Source organism: Molossus molossus, unplaced genomic scaffold, assembly GCF_014108415.1.
Source record: "Molossus molossus isolate mMolMol1 unplaced genomic scaffold, mMolMol1.p scaffold_m16_p_8, whole genome shotgun sequence".
Taxonomy (NCBI): Eukaryota; Metazoa; Chordata; class Mammalia; order Chiroptera; family Molossidae; genus Molossus; species Molossus molossus.
The window spans coordinates 63,166,740-63,186,429 of record NW_023425402.1 but is presented as its reverse complement, the minus strand read 5'-3'; the positions used below and the strand labels follow the sequence as shown (position 1 = coordinate 63,186,429).

The window sequence follows — 19,690 nt, the reverse complement described above, 5'->3', positions numbered from 1 at the left end:
GTGAGGCTGATAGGAAGGGACCTGTCTTGGTTCAAGTTTGCTGCTGAACATGCCAGCGATAGGTGGGGATGGGAAAGTTCACAGAACACGCTGGGGGAAATGGGGTGTCTCCCTGAGTCATTTCTGGGTGTTGTGTATTTGTGGGGCCACTACTCTGTTGAATGAGATTGGGTTGCTGTGTGTGGTGTACTCAGGACAAAGACATAAAGTGAGCACTTGTGTGTGTAGGGAGTTCATGCTCCTAAGCAGGCAGAAATACTTAGTTGGGAAGTCTTGGGCAGCTCTGGGTGTCTGGGCTTTAAGTCATGTCATGAAGATTATAGTGTCCGCCTGGGTGCTCGGTGATGCCTGGCCTGTGGGGGGCAAGCAGAGAAGGGGGTGTGGCCTGTGGGGGGGTGGCTTGTCCACAACTTTTGGGCTTCTCAACTCTCATAATTAAAACGTCCGTTCTTGATACTTCGATTCATTAGTATTAAATTCACCTGATTGTTTTGTGTGGCTTTTTTTTTTTTAGGTGTCCTTGATGGATGAATTAAAAACCTGGTGCATGTTAAAGATTCAGAATCTGGAACTGAAGCTTTCCGGAGATTCTAGGGCCTCTAGGGCTAAATCCGCACCGTCTACTTGCGAGTCCTCTACAGGTAACCCTCGTGCAGAGAGAGCCATTCCACCCCAAGGTTATGAAACCCCCAGCTCTTGTTCTGTCCTGCACATGACAGAGCTGGGGAAAGACTGGATTGCAAAGTAAATTGTGGTGCAAGGACCAGGTTTTGCTGACCACTGAATACTCAGTTCCTATGTAGCAATAAAGCACTCCTCTCTAAGTGTTCAAAAATATTTGAATGAAGGAATAAAAGAATTGTTTGATCGTTGATAGCAGTGCTTCAGGTACAGTGTTGATGGTGTCAGAGTGGGCCCCAAAGATACTGGGCGATGAGTGGATGTCTGTCTCCTCAGCAGGTGCCCTTGTACCTCTTCCCCCTTCCTCCTCTGTGACTGGCCTTTTACCTTTGTCCAACTCTGTAAAGCCTCATTAAGTGCACTTCCTCTATCGAAGCTGCCTCAGGGGATAGGTAAGAGATGCTTCCAGCAAAGCATCTTTACCTTAGCCACAGGGATCACCCTCAGTGATAATTCTGAGGACATTTAGATACTTAGCAATTAAGCTTCCATGGGGGATTTTGATACGTCGAGGGTCTAATGTTACCACATACCATCTCTGGAACTGTGGTTTTATCTTCTTTGTGCTCATAACAATGGGGAAAGTCCTCGGCAAATTTTTCATGCTAGGACTAGTTACGGAGCCGGGGCTGGAGCTCTGAGTGTGGGGAATACGACCGCCTTTCAGAACTGCCGCTTGGGTCAGGGACCTGGTAACGGGCTGTGGTGTGCAGAGGGCCCAGAAGTCAGGGGGGGATGTCATTCTGGTGGATAAATGCCCAGTCCTGTTTTGAGGCAGTTGGTTAGCTGCCATCCCTAGCAATCAGGAAATGGTACCCAGAGCCTTCTAGGGTGGATTGAGACAGGCTAAAGGAAAGGCCAGCAGCTTTTTTGGTTTAGATGCCACCAGCATGGCTAGCACCGTGTCCGTGAAGCCTTGACAAGCCAAGGTGGTCATCAGGAGAGGGGAGGGCAGGGCGGAGGAGGGCACGCGGGTTGGTGGTTGGGAAGGCTGGCGGTTTACAGGGTCCTAAGGACTCTCGGGTGCTGACCTACAGCCATGTGACTGGATTTGCTCTGACTTGTGTCTTCCTTCCCAAACCAGGTGTGGAACAGTCCGTGGTGACGGCAGGTCCAGTGGCAGCTTCTGACAGTTCCCCTCAGGTGGTCAGGCCCAAGGAAAAGGCCCTCAACTCCACTGCTGCGCACAGACCCCAGCCAGAGCTGTCTTCCTCGGACTGCACAGGCTCCCGACTGAGGAATGTCAAGGTCCAGACAGCCTTGCTGCCCTTGAAAGAGGCAGCCAGAGGGGATCAGCAGCCCGGGCCCTGCGTCGACCGAGGCACCCAAACCAGGAAGTCAGGGAAAAGTGGGCAGACGAGGCATCGAGCCCAGCCGCCAGCGCCCGGCACCACTGGCGGGCAGCCGCCCCCCGCCACAGGCAGCGAGCGGACTGCCCCTCACGTCCGAGAGACCTCCCAGGCCCTGGAGATCACGCAGTACTTTTTTGAGGCTGTTGCTACCCAGATGGAAAAGTGGTATGAAAGGAAGATTGAAGAAGCACGGAGCCAAGCCAGTCAGAAAGCCCAGCAGGACAAGGCCACACTGAAGGAACATATTAAAAGTTTAGAGGAGGAACTTGCTAAACTAAGGACGAAGGTGCAGAAGGAAAACTAGGACGTGGGAAGCGGCACAAGACGGGGCCCTCGAGGACGCCCGGAGCTGCGCCTGCGGTGCCCGTCACCGTGCATGGAGCAGACTCGCCTTTAGAGCATCACCAGTTTCTGAAACGTGCCAGACACACGCATTCCCTATGCCCTGAAGTCATGAAGACTTCAACAATTCAACCGAAACCAGGGAAAGCTTGCTTAGTTTCAGGTGTCTTTGCAAATTTCAAACCTCAGTCCAGGTTCATCGGAAGTTCAAAAGCTCGGATTCAGTGAGAAACTAAGAAACTGAATGATGTGTAAGCCTAAACCCTGACATTCAGGATGTACAAAATAATATAAATCAGAAGCAAGTTAATCCCCTGTGAACTCAAATCAAGCAGTTATTCATATCAACACACCTGCTGTGCCTAGACAAGGGTCTTTCTGGAGGAGCCGTCCCTGAGAGGCGCGAAACCCTCTACCAAATGCGCAATTCTCAGAATGCTGATATTTTAACCCGGTGAAAACGTAACAGATTTTGAGGAGAAAGAGATTTTCATGATGTCACCAGATCCAGTATAGATTAAAAATGTTTTGAAAAGTCAGTGTGTATTTTAAAAACAAGTCATTGGGTAATAGCACTGGGAATGTTTGTTAATGAACTCAAATGAGAACAATTCAAATCATTTTATCATGTTTTCTGTATTTTCAGACAAAATATAGAAATACTACAGTCAATCCTTGTGATTTTAAAGCAGATTAATGGGAGGGAAATTCACATGACAATTACGTGGAACTTCTACAACCTCTTCAGAATCAAACCCATTTATCTCAGAGTACCTTTCTGAATTTGAGTTTACTGGTTTGTATTTTATAAAGAAACTAGGCTATTTCTTGGAAGTATTTCATTTTTCATTGAGTTTTGTCATTGAAAAACCTCCAAAGCCCTCCCACTGCTTCGCAGTGACCACAACAAGGTAACTAACACAGCAGCTCGAGTTAGACCTCCACCCTTCAGCTTCACAGAGCCCTAAGGCGTGTACCCTGCTCGGTACAATATACAAAGTTATGAAAGTAGCTTGGGTGTATTGAATCTTTGAATTGAATTATCTTCCAGACTTCTTGTCCCATGGAATGTGGTATTACATTTATCTCCTCAAAATTCCATGTATGCATAGAAACCTCAGTTCTAGTTCTATAAACACAGGAACTGAGGAGCTACTATCTGTAATTTTGAATAAAACGTTGCTCATTGAGCCAAAAAGAAAACAGTGACTTCTTGACATGGAAATACTCAGAAAAACAAAGTCCCTTTGTTTTTTGCCTTCCAAACTCAGTTGTTTTTGTTTTCCTAAATAGTGACAATCTATGGATATAGACATTCCTCATCCATGTAGACATATGTCGGCATTACAGAACCTGGATAGGGAATTAATTTGATGCTCTCAAGCTTATTTTCATGTTTGTAAGCTTGTCTTGTTCCTCAGCTACTGTGTAGATCAATGGTTCTTCCCCAGAGACTCTCTGGGGGTTGCTACCTGTTAGGGGTACTTTCCTCTTTTTATTCCTAATGCAGAGTCTCAGAATTGTAGAGCTAGATGGTACCTTCAGAACATAGTGTGCTTTGGTGGGAGGTATTTGACTGTGTGCCCATCCTACCCACCCGAAGCAGGCAGCTTGTTATTGTGACCTGGGTATTTCTAAGACACAGCTAGGGAAGAGACTAGGGAAGAATGAGAAAGGTCAAATGTACCTTGCCTGCGGAGCACACAGATCTTGTCTCTCAAAGATGGGAAAACCTATAACAGAGGCAAGGAAATAGAACAGGGTCAGTCCACCTTCTAACCCAAAGAGACGGCAGCGTCTCAAGACCAATGCAGTAAGTTTTCTAACTTACGTTTGGTCTATTTTTGCTCTGTATTGTCAAAAACTCAGCTATGGGTCCAATGTGTATTTTTCCTTATCTTTCCCTCATGCTATCAGCTAAAACGAGCAAATGCCACAATAGCACTTTTCCAAAGAAGCAGAACTATTAACAATTTATAGCCTGTCATGTAGGTCATGTTTCAAACAGGCTGGGACTTTCAGTAACTGGGGAAAATTATGTAAAATACATAAGGTTTGTACAGTATTGCAGTGTTTTTTGTGTGTGTTGTTGTTAGTGCATTATTGCATTTGAGTACAGTACATATCTGTGATAGACTGAATATCAGTTCTAATCTTACTTTTGACTTTGGGAGCCCAAAATAAAGGAAGTGATCTTTTCATGTTATACCTTCTTTTTTTCAGTCAAGCACTGATACTTGAGAGGTATGTTGTCTTCCATTTAATATTTTTATCACCTTGAATTTGTCTCTCTTCCAAGCATTAGACTTGGTTCTCAACACTATGAATACAAAATTCCTTATTTAAAACATGAAAGTGTGAATACTTGTTTAGTCTACATTTTCATTTGTGTAGCTAACCAGATTTTATGGTTCCTGAGAGTACCTTCACCCAAGCATACTTCACCCTGTTTCCATAAAAGTGTAATTTAAATACATCTGCTTTAAAGTAGAGACCAGGTGAACTGCCTGAAAAAAAAATTTTTTTTAAAGCTTTATGTAACATGGAAAGATTTCTCAGTGCAAGCTTAAACAAATGTTTTATTTAAACTGTTGACCTTTTGGAAAATACTGAACAAAGAAGGATAACATTACTTGTAATTTTATGCAGGCAAAGATAACATTATTTTGACCAACATATTGTTCCTAAAACCTAAATAAAATTCATTTTGTGATATAAAAGCCGACCAATTAAGACTTAAAAGACAAACCAGTTTTAAAAAGCTAATGATTGCCCTGGCTGGTTTGGCTCAGCGGTTAGAGGGTCGGCCTGCGGTCCCCAGAGACCCGGGTTCGGTTCCCACTAAGGGCATATTTGTCCTCAGTTGCAGTTTGTCCCCAACCCTGGTTGGGTTGTGCAGGTGGCAGCCACTCAATGTGTCCCTTTCACATTGATGTTTCTCTCTCTCTCCCCCCCCCCTCCCACTCTATCTGAACAAAAAAATGAAAAAATGTCCTCTGGTGAGGATAAAAAAAAAACTAATGACCTTTTAAAATACATTTTATGAACAAGAAAAGAAGACACTAAAAATGTATCTTGTTGCCCTGGCCAGTTTGGTTCTGTGGTTAGAGCGTCAACCTGCGGTCCAAAGAGACCCGGGTTCGGTTCCCGCTAAGGGCACGTACCTCGGTTGCAGTTTGTCCCCGGCCTCGGTTGGGTCATGCGAGAGGCAGCCACTCGATGTGTCCCTTTCACGTTGATGTTTCTCTCTTCCTCTCTCTCCTTCCCACTCTATCTGAACAAAAAATGGAAAAATGTCCTCAGATGAGGATAAAAAGAAATGTATCTTGTGCCCTGGCCGGTTTGGCTCAGCGGTTAGAGCGTCCACCTGCGGTCCGGAGAGACCCGGGTTCGGTTCCTGCTAAGGGCATGTACCTCGGTTGCAGTTTGTCCCCGGCCCTGGTTGGTCGTGTGGGTGGCAGCCACTCGATGTGTCCCTTTCACATCGATGTTTCCCTCTCTCTTTCTCTCTCTCCCTCCCACTCTGTCTGTACAAAAAATGGAAAAATGTCCTTGGGTGAGGATGAAAAAAAAAAAAATGTATCTTGTAATTTTATTTAAGGGGAAATATTCTTTTCCTATATTAAGTCAAATATTGTGACTATAAAATGTGAATATACTAATTTAAATTAAAAACACAAAAGCAAGACACAGTATAGCAAAGCACTTTTTAAAGTACAAAATAGAGTGGGTAAAAAGTGACTCACTCTTCTCAATAAACAAATAATAGATTTAATTTAATTGTGGTATTATTTCTCAAATACCCAACTCAAGGAAGAAAATAGCTTATGGCAATTTCTAGTTGGCAGAGTGACAATTTGCTTTTTATCCTGTTTGGATCTTATTCTACATAATCCCAACACTTTTTCCCCAAAGGACATGTGAGCTCTTCCTTTTGTTTTTCTACCAGCATTTTCCTTACTCCATGGGAGAGAACTGAGGTAAGTAGGGGTCTTTGCCTCTCAGCTCGAGTGCCTGCTTCCGTGACTACAGTAATACACGCACCAGGAAATGCGTTCTGCTTCCCTCAGATTTCAGCCATCTGTCTCTGCAGGCACATTCATAGCATTGCCTGTGCCATTAATTTAACATTTCCAACCTGATGGCACATTTCAAAGGGGAAATGACCCAGGGGCAGTCAATATGCTAAATGATAAAGAGCCTTAGCCACTTCTCATTTACTAGAAAGCTTTTGTATTAAAAAAAATTTTTTTAATACAAAGATTGATTTATTTTCAAATGCATATACTGAACATTCAGACTTCTTAAAATTAAACTTTGGGAACAAAACCTTCACATTCAAACAAGAGTAGTTTACATGGAACACCAGGAAGGTAATTTGTTGTCTGATGCAGAAGACTGATAAAGATGGTGAATAAAATGTATTTCACTAGCAGTTCTACCTGGCCAGCATCTTAGTTAATGACCATGGTTTCATATGTGAGAAGAAATTGCTAAATAAGTCATCTTAGGCTAAACAACACACTTGGCCTATAATTCAGAGGTAATATTCAAAGCATATAAGTGAACAAATAACCTGTTCTTTAGAAATGAAGTAAAAGCTTGTCTGTTATAATCTTAGCTTCTGGAAGGTAATAATTTAATTTTCAGTGTTTTACCAACTTTAAAAAACAAAACAAACTCCAAGTTAGGTTTTCTTGGAGTCTGGTATTTGCATCTTGCAAATTCAAACCACAAATGTGCTGTCTTCCATTACACCACTGCTGGGAAGAACATCACGTCACTGACGTCCTCGCCTCATAAAAGGACGAGTTTAGTTTGGGGATTTAAAATTTGCTAGAGACAGCCCATACTTGAGTGTGTATGTCAACCATGCTACATAAAGAATATTCATAAAGTGTTCTCTGTTCAGAAACTATTCACAAATGCTTTTCTCATCAGATGGCTTTGCAGTAGGTTGACTAATGCACATCTTTATAAAAATCTAAAGATTGTCTCATGCAAGTGTTTTGAATTAGTAGATTACCCTGTGGAAGAGTATTCAGAATTCTTTTGTCTTGTGGACTCTGATACTGTGGGACCTGGAGGCGGACCCTGGCCATGCAGGTCACTGACATATGCCACCATTAGCATATGCCTGGCCTAGGGCACACAGTCCAATACTAGATACCATTTTTCAATCTGTGTATTTTTTTTCTGTATCTTTCAGGTGCTGGTCAGATTCTTGGATTAATTTTTTAGATCTGTTCTGTAGATGAACAGAGGACTTCAGTCTGCAGGACTGCCAATCCCAGCCTCTTACCACGAACTGTCACTTTGACTAAATTGTTACACATTCGGTCTCTCAAAAGTGTTCTTAAATCCACTTCTTTCTCTCATGTATTCTTCAAACTCTTTGTTTTTTCTTGTCACTGGAGAACCTACTGCACTGAGGGTCTTCCCTAATGATTTATTGTACTTGTACATGCATGTTAAGGTAATCATATTAGTTTCATCCAGAAGTTGCCTAAAAAGAAACTGCCTCTTCTTTTGGTGTTCAAGGTGTTCATTAAGCTTCTTTCTCCTCCCTCTCCAACAAAGATCTAGAATCCCAGTAGTGATCTTTCCGAGTATCAGATGATGACACATCTGAAGAACATACCTCAATAACCCTGAAGGGTAATACAGAAGAATTTTCAAGAAAGTTCCAGGTTATCTCCTGCGGTCAGTACACTCTCAATCCTACATCTCATACTGTTTTTCAAAACAACTTTACTGACTTGTACAATGTTGTATGTCAATTATATCTCAATTTTTTAAAAATCAGAAAATAGCTTAGCTGGTGTGGCTCAGTGGTTGAGCATCGATCCATGCACCAAGAAGTCCCTGGTTCAATTCCCGATCAGAGCACATGCCCAGGTTGTGGGCCTAATCCCCAATGGGGGTGTGCAGAAGGTGGTCAATCGATGTTCTCTATCTCTCTCTCCATCTCCCTTTCTCTCTTCCTAAAATCAATAAAGAAAAAAAATTTTTTTTATATTTCAATATTCTATTTAACCCAATATATCCCAAATATCATTTTAAAAAATATGTATCATTTCAACATGTAAAAATTATTGATTTTTTTAAAAACTTTATTTTTGTTACAGATTTTTTTTCCTCCATTGATACCCTCTTCCCAATCCTGCCCGCCCCAGCATCATTGTCTATGTTCTTGTTTACACGTACATGCGTGTAAGTTCTGTGGTTTATCTCTTCCCTCCCCCCACGTCCACTTCTTCTGAGGTTTGTCAGTTTGCACCCCACTTCCACGTCTCTGGGTCAAGGAAAAAAATTTTTTAAAATAAACACAGCTTTATTGATGTATTATTCATATACTATACATATGAAATGTGCATTTCAATGGATTTTAGTATATTCACAGAGTTGTACAACCAACACCAAAATCTAACTTTAGAATATTTTCATCACCCCACAGAGAAAACCTAGATCAGGTTATTCCCCATTCCACCCAAAGCCTTAGCAGCCACTAATCTTTCTGCCTATTCCACATATTTCATATAAATGAAATTAAACAGTATATGATCTTTTGTGATTGGCCTCTTTCACTTAAGTTTTCAAGGTTTATCTGTGTGTAGCACGTATCAGTACTTCATTCCCCATTTTACTGCTGAATAATGTTTTATTGTATAGATATGCCATATTTCATTTATCCATTTATCAGTTGGTGGGCATTTGGATTGTTTCTACTTTTTTGGCTATTATGAAATTTTGCTGCTATGAACATTTGTGTACAAGTGTTTTGTAGATGTGTGTATTCATTTCTCTTGGTTGGAAACCTAGGAGTAAAATTGCTGAGTCAGGTAACTATGTTTTACCTTTTGAGTAACTGACAATGTGTTTTCCAAAGTAGCTGCACTATTTTTTCTTTCCACCAGCAATGTATGAGGGTTCTAATTTCTCCACATATTCACCATGATTTGTTACCCTCTCCTTTTTTAATTACAGCCATTTTAGTGGGTGTGTAGTATCTCATTGTAGTTTTTATTTGCATTTCCCAGATAAATAATGGTGTTGAGTATTGTTTTATGTTCTAATTAACCATTTGTTGTACAGGTTTTTTTGCTTTTTACAAAACCTTCTGACAAATCCAGAAATATTTTCAAAATATAGGATATGTTTTTCAGTGTTACGGCAATTGTTCCGATGGGGCTTTTCTTTGCTCTGTGACATGCCAGGCTCCATGTTCTGATATTTTGCTAGAGTGCTGTACATACAAACAGTTTGACTTGGCTTTGGGCTGCCGTCGTTGAGCCTAACCTCAACAAGACACATGGAGACTTTGAAAATCTTTCGGGATAATGCTATAGTTAAGATTTTGCTAAAGCAAGTGTTTTTTCTAACTCCTTGAGCTGCATATTGCCTTGTGTAATCATCATCCGGATTGTATCCTGTAGGAGAAAGTGAAATCTGGTCACTATTTTACCTGGTTAATCAAGGCACATCTGTTATATTGTATTTGTTAAAGTCAAGAACCAATACTGAGAATTCAAACTGCTGCATATCAGGGAAGCCAAAAGCTAACAATCAGGAGTTCACAATGTTTATCAGTCATTCTTCCCAAACCATCATGCTGTAAAATTTATAATCTGTTTGTGGGTGTGTGTGTGAGGGGGCGGGATGTTAAGAGAAAAGTCAGTTGATGCTAGTCTAGTATAGAATGTAGCTGTAGCAAAGACTGTAAAATTTTAAATATTTAAGACAGTGGAAAATCAGTAACATTAGAGCCATGATGAGGATATACCATCTCAGTGACATTTATAGTCCAAGATGCCTACTAAACATTTTTTCAAATTCACTGAACAATACAAAAAAGGGTCTGGGCCTGTCATTATATGGTCTTGTTCTTACCTCTTCAGTGGCACTTTTGTTTCTTTTGAATTCTTCTCTTGCCCAATCTTTCAGATATTTGCGATCAGAATCATTTGGAACTTGTCGAATTGCTTGCAAGATCCTTCTGTAGAGAAGGAGAACTTGTTGCCTTCTCAAGAACTGTACAGGGAGGAGAAATGGCAATTACAACTGCACAATCGACAGCCCAGAGGGCTCTACTTTCGCAGACCAAACTGTAAACAGGTAACTTCTCTTTGGTCCTTAATTCTGAAAAGGGCAAAGAAAAATTCTGTTTTCTTTTTTCCTTTTAATAAAACGACAAGTTTATTTGGGCTGTTTGCTTACTCCTCCGTGAAACATAAGAACCCTTAAAATCAAGGGCTATCGGGCAGAAGAAAGGGCTATCAGACTCCTAGAAACTGTAACCACAATAACAGCGCTTTTTCTAAATTAACAAGATGTTAAAATCCGCTGGTAACCTCGTTTGCTCTTTACCATAGCTCAGGATAACAGGCAGAGCAGTTTTCACAGTGGGCATTGGGCAGCCGAGGCGTCAGGCTCTGAGATCAAGAGCCTGCCCAGCCTCCGCCATCAGCCTGGAGCCTGGAGCCTGGAGCCTGGAGCTGGAGCTGGAGCTGGAGCTGGAACCTGGAGCCTGGAAGACAGGTCTCCACCCGCGCACGGCCCCTGTCCTCCCCGCGCCCCGCCCCCTCCGGCCCAGGCCAATCAGAGCGCGCGCAGGACCGCCCGCGGCTCCCAGACGCCCTCCTAGATTGGGTGTAGGGAACAGACGGAGAATTGAGCTTAGACCCGGGAAAGCTTTCCTAGAAGGACCCGTGAGAACAGCTGGTACCTGCTTTAGCGTTAGTGTCGCTGGGGGTAAGCGGGAAGTGGCCATGTCCTTCAGGCAGTGCTGTCATAGTGCGCAGGAGCGGAAGTGGAGGCGGGACAAGGGGCGGGGCGAGCTAGGTTTCCTGGGAGAGGGCCTGCAGAGCAGGGATTTAGAATCAGGAGCTCAGTAGACTTATAGGCAGTTTGTTGTTTTAGCCTGAGTTTCTCATCGGTAAAGTGGGATGGCAATTTCTGTGTCAGAGATTGTTGAGAATGAAGTAAGAGTGGACGGGCACGTAGCACAGTTCTTGTCACATGGTTATGAGTTTCATTAAATGGAAGTTCAAGTTTTTTGGAGGTGAGGGGGGTAATTATTTTGGTGTACTCCTTTTGAGCTTTTTGAATGTGTGTAGTTAGAAATATTAGAAGTTTAAATGTTAATTTTATTTAAAATTTGTGTCCTGCTCTTCTTTTTTCACATTCTCATCCACTCTTTCTTTTGCAATCATTTTCCTGGTAGCTTGGTAGCCTTCAAGATCCTCCTTAGTTCCGAGTCTTTAAATGGCTGCCCCATTGCAGTTTTAATAATTGTGTATCACTAATAAGGAAATGCAGATCCCTATAATTCTTCATAATTATTTTGTCCTCCCCAAAACACACACAAGCACTTAGGTTATATTACTATAAGTGGGGTTAGTGAATCTGGCTATATTACTTTTCCAAATAGGATTGTTCTGAATTAAAATACAACCAAACCTGTTCATTCAATTACCTGTTTACTTGATGAACATTTACAAAAATGTTCAATTATCTGTTGCCTCGCTTTTTGGAATCTTGTGCCCCCTTTTCCTAGTTGTGTTCTGGCAACTTAACCTCTCCCCGTCTGTGAAGTGAGATGATAGCATCTCCCTCCATTGTTGTATATGTAATGCACTGAGAACAGGATGTGGCACGTGTACACCCTCAAATAATGAGCTTTCTTGAGCATTACCAGGCTTACCCCATGATCACTTTTTCTGAATTTGTCTATCAGTAGCAACTTGATTTTTTTCTTTTAAATATTAGTGAAGTTAAATACTCCTCCTGACCACTTTTTTTTTTAATTTTTAGCAAGTATTTTTTTAAATATTTAATTTTTGTTACAGATGTTTCTCCTTTTCCCCCCACTGATTCCCCCTTCCCCATCCCTCCCTACCCTGTCCCCAGCTTTGTTGTCCATGTCCATTGTTCATGCAAACATGCATATAAGTTCTGTGGTTTATCTCTCCCCCACCACCCCCTCTTCTGGGGATTGTCAGTCTATACCCCACTTCCACGTCTCTGGGACTACCCCATTCCTCAGACTGTTATGTTCATTATATTCCACAAATAAGTGAGATCGTATGATACGTGTCTTTCTCTGTTTGGCTTGTTTCACTTAGGATAATACTTTCCAGGTCCCTCCATGTTGTCTCAAAGGATAAGAGATCTTTCTTTCTTACAGCTGCATAGTACTCCATTGTGTACATGTATCACAGCTTTTTTATCCATTTGTCTACTGATGGACATTTGGGCTGTTTCCAGATCTTAGCTATTGTAAATAGTGCTGCTACAAATATGGGGGTACATATATTCTTTCTGATTGGTGTTTCAGGCTTCTTAGGGTATATTCCTAGAAGTGGGATCACTGGGTCAAATGGAAGTTCAATTTTTAATTTTTTGCAGTAACACCATATTGTTTTCCATAGTGGCTGCACCAGTCTGCATTCCCACCAGCAGCGTACTAGAGTCCCCTTTTCTCCACACCCTCGCCAACACTTGTTGTTTGATGATTTGTTGATGGCGGCCATTCTGACAGGTGTGAGGTGATACCTCATTGTTGTTTTAATTTGCTTCTCTCTGATGATTAGTGATGTTGAGCATTTCTTCATGTCTCTTAGCCATTTGTATGTCCTATTTGGAGAGGTGTCTAGTTCCTCTGCTCATTTTTAATTGGGTTCTTTGTATTCCTTTTGTTGAGTTGTATGAGCACGCTATATATATTGGAAATGAACCCCTTATCTGATATATCATTGGCAATTATGCTCTCCCATACAGTGGGTAGCCTTTCCATTTTAATGATTGTATCTTTTGCTGTGCAGCTTTTGAGTTTGACGTAGTCCCATGTGTTCATTTTCTCCTTTGTTTCTGTTGCCTTAGGTGATGTATGAGTGAAAATTCTGCTGTGTATGATGTCTGAAATTTTGTTGCCTACAGTTTCTTCTAGGATTCTTATGGATTCATGAGTCACATTTAAGTCTTTTATCCATTTTGAGTTTATTCTTGTATATGGTGTAAGTTGATAGTCTAGTTTTTATTTTTTTGCATGTATCTGTCCTCCTGACCACTTTTAGTTACACTTATTTTGTTGTCATGACTTTGTTTCATTAGTATACAATGTATATTTATCTTTTGAGGCTTTTCAGTTTTACTTTTTCATTGTAAATGTTTAAAATATTTAATCCATCTAGAATTTATTTTTATTCATGGCATGATGCGGATTTTAAGTTTTTTCAGCTGCTAAACTATAATTTGGATGCTATTTAATAGTTTATTTTTCTTCCTGGACTTTGTGATGCCCATATGGTAAATTCTCTTAGGATTTGAATAATCTGTTTAGGATTATTTCATCTCGTTTTAAATTATATTATTTAATTATACATATTCTTTTTAATTACATTGCTTTTAATTTTTGTTATTATCTGGCAAGAAGACTCCCCTGTAATTTCTTGTACAAATCTTATACTATTAATGTTCTGTATAACCTTTAGAAATATTTTATATCATTTCCCTCTAAATCATCATAGGATCTTTATTAAAATGTTGACTGTTCAATCTATAAATAAATGTGTGAGAACAGGTATTTTTATCCCATTTATTCTTCCCTTCCAGGAACATTTATGCTAGACACTGGTAATACTGTTATGAGTCATATATGCTCCCTGTCCTCAGCCTCATGCTTTGGGCAGGAAGACACGTAAGTCCAATGAAGTGTTACAGATGTCAGAGTTCATAATATGGGAGCTCATTCTTCCTGGAAGACTTATCTGAGCTGTGTTTGTCAGAAAGGCAAAGTAGGTAAAAGAATTCCAGATATGAAATACCCAGAACGTGGACAGATTCTAGGATCCCTGTAGTCTGCTGTGATCAGATCAAATAGTGTGGTGGGGATGCAGGGAGAGAAAGGACAGCAAAGTTGTCATGCTAATAATAAATATCCTCTTCACAACAGAGACCCCTGGAGGAACTTTTGAAAAGATCTCCTTGGATGCTGAGTAGGATGAAATGGAGCTAGCAGTGATTACTTTGGGGTACCACTTAATACTCTAGGCCACAGATGTGGAAGAATTCCAGCTGCAGTGCAGTCAGAAAAGAGCAAAAGGGAAGACAGGATAAGATCAATGTCCAGAAGGTAGAGCAGACAAGATTCGGGTTTGGATGAAGAAAGAGAAGTTAAGGCAGATGTAATGACTGAATAAGTAGCGAGTGTGACACAGGAAGCATGTCCCCAGTACCTTCTAAGTGACTCATGCTTCTTACCCTGGGCCAGGGTCTGTCTGACCTGCACCCCGTCAGTTCCTGATGGGTTTCTTGTGACTGTTCCCATATTTCTAACCCTTTTCCCAATCACAGCACATGCTGAAAATGGCACTCTTCGGTAGCTACTTACTGGAATTCCTCCTGTCCCAGACCCTGTGATCCCCCAGGGGTACGGGAGTTGCTGTCTTAGCACACCAGTTGAGAAGCTCCGGTTTGGAAGGTGCTGTCAGGTAAAGGTAGAGATGATAGACCACTCCATCACTATCATAATGTTGGTGTCTTTCTCTACCAGATCACACCCTGGTGGAAGAGTAACCTTCCTGTCCCATAAAGGCTCTTGGACAATGAAATCTGAGTGGAAGAGACGTGTCATTTTGGAACAGAATCTTTAGCAGCCACTGTGTCCGCACCAACTCGCCATTTCTCCACCATCACGAGCCCGCATGCTGCAGCTACCCTCCATGGACATGGAAACAAGTACGGAGTAAACCCTTACTGGATGTAAAGCCACTGATGTTGGGGGTCATGTTAGCCTAAGGCAGTGACAGCTGACTGACCCAGCAGACAAGATCCTTCCTCCTCTGTACTCCTGTTGGATTTCTAAGAATGATCACAACTTACAACACCAGTGGTATATTTTTTAATAGTTTTCAGAATATAAGCTGCATAGCTTTTTAGAATAAAAAATAATGATATAACATCAGGTACATGCTTTAGGACACTCGGTTAAACAACAAGCAATCTGTCTTTGATGACCACCCTAAAAGAGTGGCAAACTTCACAGTGCAACTTGATAACAGACGTGGAGATAGGTGATTACATCATGGCATATTGTCTACAAACAACGTTCTGACAGCACAGTTTCAAGTATTCAAGCACTGCTTTCTTGCCTAAAAGCCATCGATACATTTTGATGTAGCTGCTTAGTTCTCCTGGATACAGCCTATCTTTTCCAGAATGAGACTGGCTCAGTCCAGCTTGAAAGCAGTGTGAGGAATGACTCTTCCCCTTAACTGTTAAGAAAAAAGGAACTAAAGAAATAAATTACTACAATAGCAGGGACTATGGCACCGAGAGAATGAAATAAACAAGAGACAATCATCTTTCCATCATTGCATAGTCTCCCAAAGCAGCAAATGTGAAGGACACTGAAAAGCCACTTCCTTGTAACAGCCCAGGGACCTTCTCTCTCTGATGACTTGAGCTCCCACGATAGCTGGTTGCTTTATGAGCACACATACAACTGTCTACCCTTGAAGACAAGGTGGTTCCTTTCATGTGAGCACAGTAAGAACACTCAGACTGTAAAAACTGCAGCTGTTGGGTCCACACTGGGCTTGGCAAAGCCACACCACAGAGTGAGGTCACAAGCGCAGCTCCCTTCAGGCCTTTAGCCCCAGGACTGGCACAGTTCCGTGCTCCTGGCAGCATCTCCTCAAGGCAGGTGTCCAGGGTCCCTTCAAGGGAAAGCAGACAGCTGGGCCCCAAGGTTGGGGCTGACCTCCTCTCGGGCACCAGACCAGATACCTGCTGCTCCTTTGCTGCCCCGAGTCTGTTACAGGAACAGTAGCCGAGGCAAAGCAAGGAACCTGAGCGTTTTCTCTATGCTCTGAAATCATGTAAAAACATACATTGCAATACAAATTTTTGTAGCTGTTCAGTGAATTTTTATAAATCAGATCTAAGATAAAATATATTTTAGAGCTGTGAGTTCAGAAACAGTTGTCCAAAAGGGAGCATCTGGGCAAGAAGTGTGACATCTTGACCGTGGTTTCACGTCTCAACTTTGGACTATGTTCTTGCTGGTCTACAGGTGGTCAGAGGCTGTCACCAACTCAAACCACTGCCTGAGCGCATCGCTGAGCGTCTCGGGGAGTGCGTTCACATCTCGAAGAATTATGTAGAAGGGGAATGGGAACTCCTCCATGTAGGATCGGATTTCAGGTAGCTCTCCAGGTCCTTTAAATATTGGTACTTTAATGTCCAAGATAGAATCCTGTCAATAGAAGACATTTTGAAATAAAATCAGTGTCCTTGGCTAGCTCTACCATGATCTCTTTTGCTGACTTTTTAGGTCTCCTGTGTGTAATTCCTGCATATGAAAGTAGCTTTCATTATTAAGTAAAACTAAATTTCAGAACTCAGTGAGAAGGAAGCAGATCTTTCTGAGCACCCCCCTTCTAAAGGGAGAACAGACCCTGAAGGGGAGGGAAAGGGGTATAAGAAAACCTCATTTCCCTGTGATGGCGTGTCCCATCCTCAACTTGGAATGATTCATACTAAATCTTCAACTTGCTATCTAGGCCTTAACATGACCTGTGGAGACAGTGCTTCCCCTGGAACAGAACTGCCCTGTGGACTGATCTTCCTGCTCAGAGGAGGGCGCTGCTGAGGTATGAGTAACTGGAAAGGGCTTTCTACATTCCCACAAGGACAGGGCCCGGTGCCGAGAGCTGGCACACGAAGTAGTTAGAAGATGGTCTCTGGACTCAGTTCGAATCCTGGCTTTCCATCCTTCACCAAAGTGGGAATAATGCCCACCTCGATGGACTATTACAAAGATAACAGTTATAAAGTACCTAGAACAGTACCTGACCAAACATTGTGAATATCAGGACTTCTGGGTAAGATGGTGCAACTCGGGCCATAGTTGAGACAGAATAGGTTGAAGAGCACCTCCACTGTATGCCCAGAAAAATGGCTTTTAGTCGTCACTTACCCGTGAACTGGGATTATCCAACACAACAAAAATGACAAAGATGCTGGCGTTCCGGGCAGCCTGAACTGCTGCCAGGACTCTGTCTTTGCCCTCGAGAAAGAGGCCACGTCCATCGGAGACCACCAGGAGGAGCTGCGCAGTGTCTAGTAGAACACGGAGCAAAGAAACCCATTTTTGTAACTCGAAACTACCTCAAGACAAATTAGTGTACCCTTGCTCTGTACTATTACTATTCACATCAAACACATCTCTGGAACTGATGAATGCTGGACACAAGTAAAAAGGAGCCTCTACTTAGATGTTATTTCACATGCCTGAGTCAGGGGCTGCATGCATACAGAGCTTCTGTCAATAAACCAATTTACCAGTCCTGTTTCAGGGAATGTCACAGTTAGATCAACCTCACTGGACAGCAAGGTACATGAGCACTAAAACAGAAGATGGATTACTGAGGAGGCCATTATAATGAAGAAAGTCCCCATTGGAAACCTGGAACTGTCTCTTTTAAATTTTTGCTAATTTCTTGTACCTGATTTCTGTTTTTTGTTTATAAATTGGTTTAAAGATAATTAGTTATATAGTGTTATCAGCAAAAGATTGTAGTGTCTGAGGGCAGGCTGTCTTTCTCTGAAGTTTAAGCCCCAAATCAATCATGGCTGGATTAGCTGGTTTCTGAATTATGTCCTCCTCTGCTGTTAAAATATTATAAACTATTCACACTTAATTCCACATACCTTGCTCCTTTCATTAACTCTCAACTCAGTCTATGAAATAAAGTGTATACTAAATCCTTCATTGATTTACAAGCCTTGGGGGCTCAATAAAAATTTTTGAATAAAGGAGCAGAAAATTCCATGAATGCCTAATACCCCTCCATCTCCTGTTTCTATCCCTGTATACAACAGAAAATCAGTTTGTCAACAAAAGCAAAAGAAGGCAGCTCACCTGGACTGACATTCTGTGAGAACTGCTGAGAGGCGGCAAACATGTTGGCTACTGACTCTAGAAACTACACCAGAAACAGACAATTAGAAAACTATTTAAACACTCTCTTCCCATTCTCAGAGCCTGAAGTTATTTTGGACACATAAGTGATTATCATACCACCATCTCCCTTCAGCCACCTGTAGTAAATGACCACTGCTTGGCATTTACCCTTTGGTACTGACATCAAACATAGACGTGTGGCCCTGGCTGATTTAGCTCAGTGTTTAGAGCGTCGGCCTGCGGTCCGGAGGGACCTAGGTTTGGTTCCTGCTAAGGGCATGTACCTCGGTTGCAGTTTGTCCCCGGCCCTGGTTGGGTCATGCGGGTGGCAGCCACTCGATGTGTCCCTTTCACGTTGATGTTTCTCTCTCTCTCTCCCTCTCTCCCCCTCCCACTCTATCTGAACAAAAAATGGAAAAAATGTCCTCGGGTGAGGATAAAAAAAAAACATAGATGTGTGTCTGGCGCACACCCCAAAGGAACAATTTAAAACAAAGGGGGGGGGGGCAAGAAAACACAAAATGTCCAGTGTAACACGAAGAGGCCAAGAGAGGGCAGAAATGAGGTCGGAACTGTTATCCCATGCTATGTTTTGAACTTGTGCATCAAGAGCAAGTCACTGGCTTTATTTTACATCATTTCTTCTCTAGGTTAAATGGGGGTGGCCTTGACCCACCTGATAAGGGGACAGAGAGATGGCTTATTTTTCAAAAGATTCCAAACTTCTCAGTAAAATATGGAACCAGAAAATCAAAGATACAAAGTCAAAAATGATCTTTGAGAGACCAAGAAAAATAAAAAGGTTACACCATGTTTAATAATGGGTGCCAAGAAGTTTCTCTCCCAGCGGTACATAGGCTGAGGTTTATGACTGTTCTATACTGTAAGTTATACCTATCCTAATACCATACTGGGAAGAAGGTGTTCTAAAATGAGAAGACCTGTGCAGAAGGCATTTGATGTCATCAGTATACCTGAGCAATCTTGGTTTTCTTTTGTTGGAATTTGCAGAGCCGTAGAATCTGGGACCCTGAGTAATCACTGAACTGTTCATGGAATGGGTGTAACAGCTTCACAGACTCTCCAAAACTGAGGGGAGAAAAGCCAAGTACAACAGGGGTTATTTTTTGTCACATGAACAAAATAACCACAGAAGGCCAGTTTTCCCTGTGTGATTAAAAGGCACTCTTGCCCTGGTCGGTTTGGCTCAACAGTTAGAGCGTCGGCCCACAGAGTCCTGGGTTCGGTTCCCACTAAGGGCACGTATCTCAGTTGCAGTTTGTCCCTGGCCCCGGTTGGGGTTGTGTGGGTGGCAACTACTCGATGTGTCTCTCTCACATCGATGTTT

The 19,690-nt window shown here is 42.1% G+C and overlaps 3 protein-coding genes across 3 annotated transcripts in view; 1 reads left to right on the top strand and 2 right to left on the bottom strand.

The window, feature by feature from the left end:
- ANKRD6 (ankyrin repeat domain 6) overlaps positions 1-2,337 on the top strand; it is a 66,672-nt gene extending 64,335 nt beyond the window's left edge. The window contains exons 15-16 of the mRNA XM_036248398.1: positions 515-641; positions 1,766-2,337. Of these exons, the coding sequence (XP_036104291.1) occupies positions 515-641; positions 1,766-2,337 (699 nt within the window). The remainder of the gene's footprint in view (positions 1-514; positions 642-1,765) is intronic.
- Positions 2,338-8,667: 6,330 nt separating this feature from the next.
- On the bottom strand, positions 8,668-11,171 carry LYRM2 (LYR motif containing 2). Its single transcript, XM_036248808.1, has 3 exons — positions 11,101-11,171; positions 10,266-10,406; positions 8,668-9,805 (listed from the first exon to the last, which is right to left on the bottom strand). The coding sequence occupies exons 1-3, from the start codon at positions 11,143-11,145 to the stop codon at positions 9,725-9,727; spliced, it is 267 nt and encodes an 88-aa protein (XP_036104701.1). The 5' UTR covers positions 11,146-11,171; the 3' UTR covers positions 8,668-9,724.
- A 5,185-nt stretch (positions 11,172-16,356) lies between these two features.
- The window catches only part of MDN1 (midasin AAA ATPase 1), a 156,996-nt gene continuing 153,662 nt past the window's right edge, over positions 16,357-19,690 (bottom strand). Inside the window, exons 99-102 of the mRNA XM_036247864.1 lie at positions 19,317-19,431; positions 18,301-18,364; positions 17,356-17,498; positions 16,357-16,632 (exon numbers count right to left, since the gene is read on the bottom strand). Coding sequence (XP_036103757.1) covers positions 16,444-16,632; positions 17,356-17,498; positions 18,301-18,364; positions 19,317-19,431 — 511 coding nt within the window. The 3' untranslated portion in view covers positions 16,357-16,443. The remainder of the gene's footprint in view (positions 16,633-17,355; positions 17,499-18,300; positions 18,365-19,316; positions 19,432-19,690) is intronic.

Excerpts from the sequence above, each read along its gene's own strand:
- LYRM2 (XM_036248808.1), bottom strand. The coding sequence starts at position 11,145 with ATGGCCACTTCCCGCTTACCCCCAGCGACACTAACGCTAAAGCAG. Across the intron at positions 10,407-11,100 it reads CGACACTAACGCTAAAGCAG|TTCTTGAGAAGGCAACAAGT; the intron begins GTACCAGCTGTT and ends CTCCCTGTACAG. Across the intron at positions 9,806-10,265 it reads ACAAAAGTGCCACTGAAGAG|GATACAATCCGGATGATGAT; the intron begins GTAAGAACAAGA and ends TTTCTCCTACAG.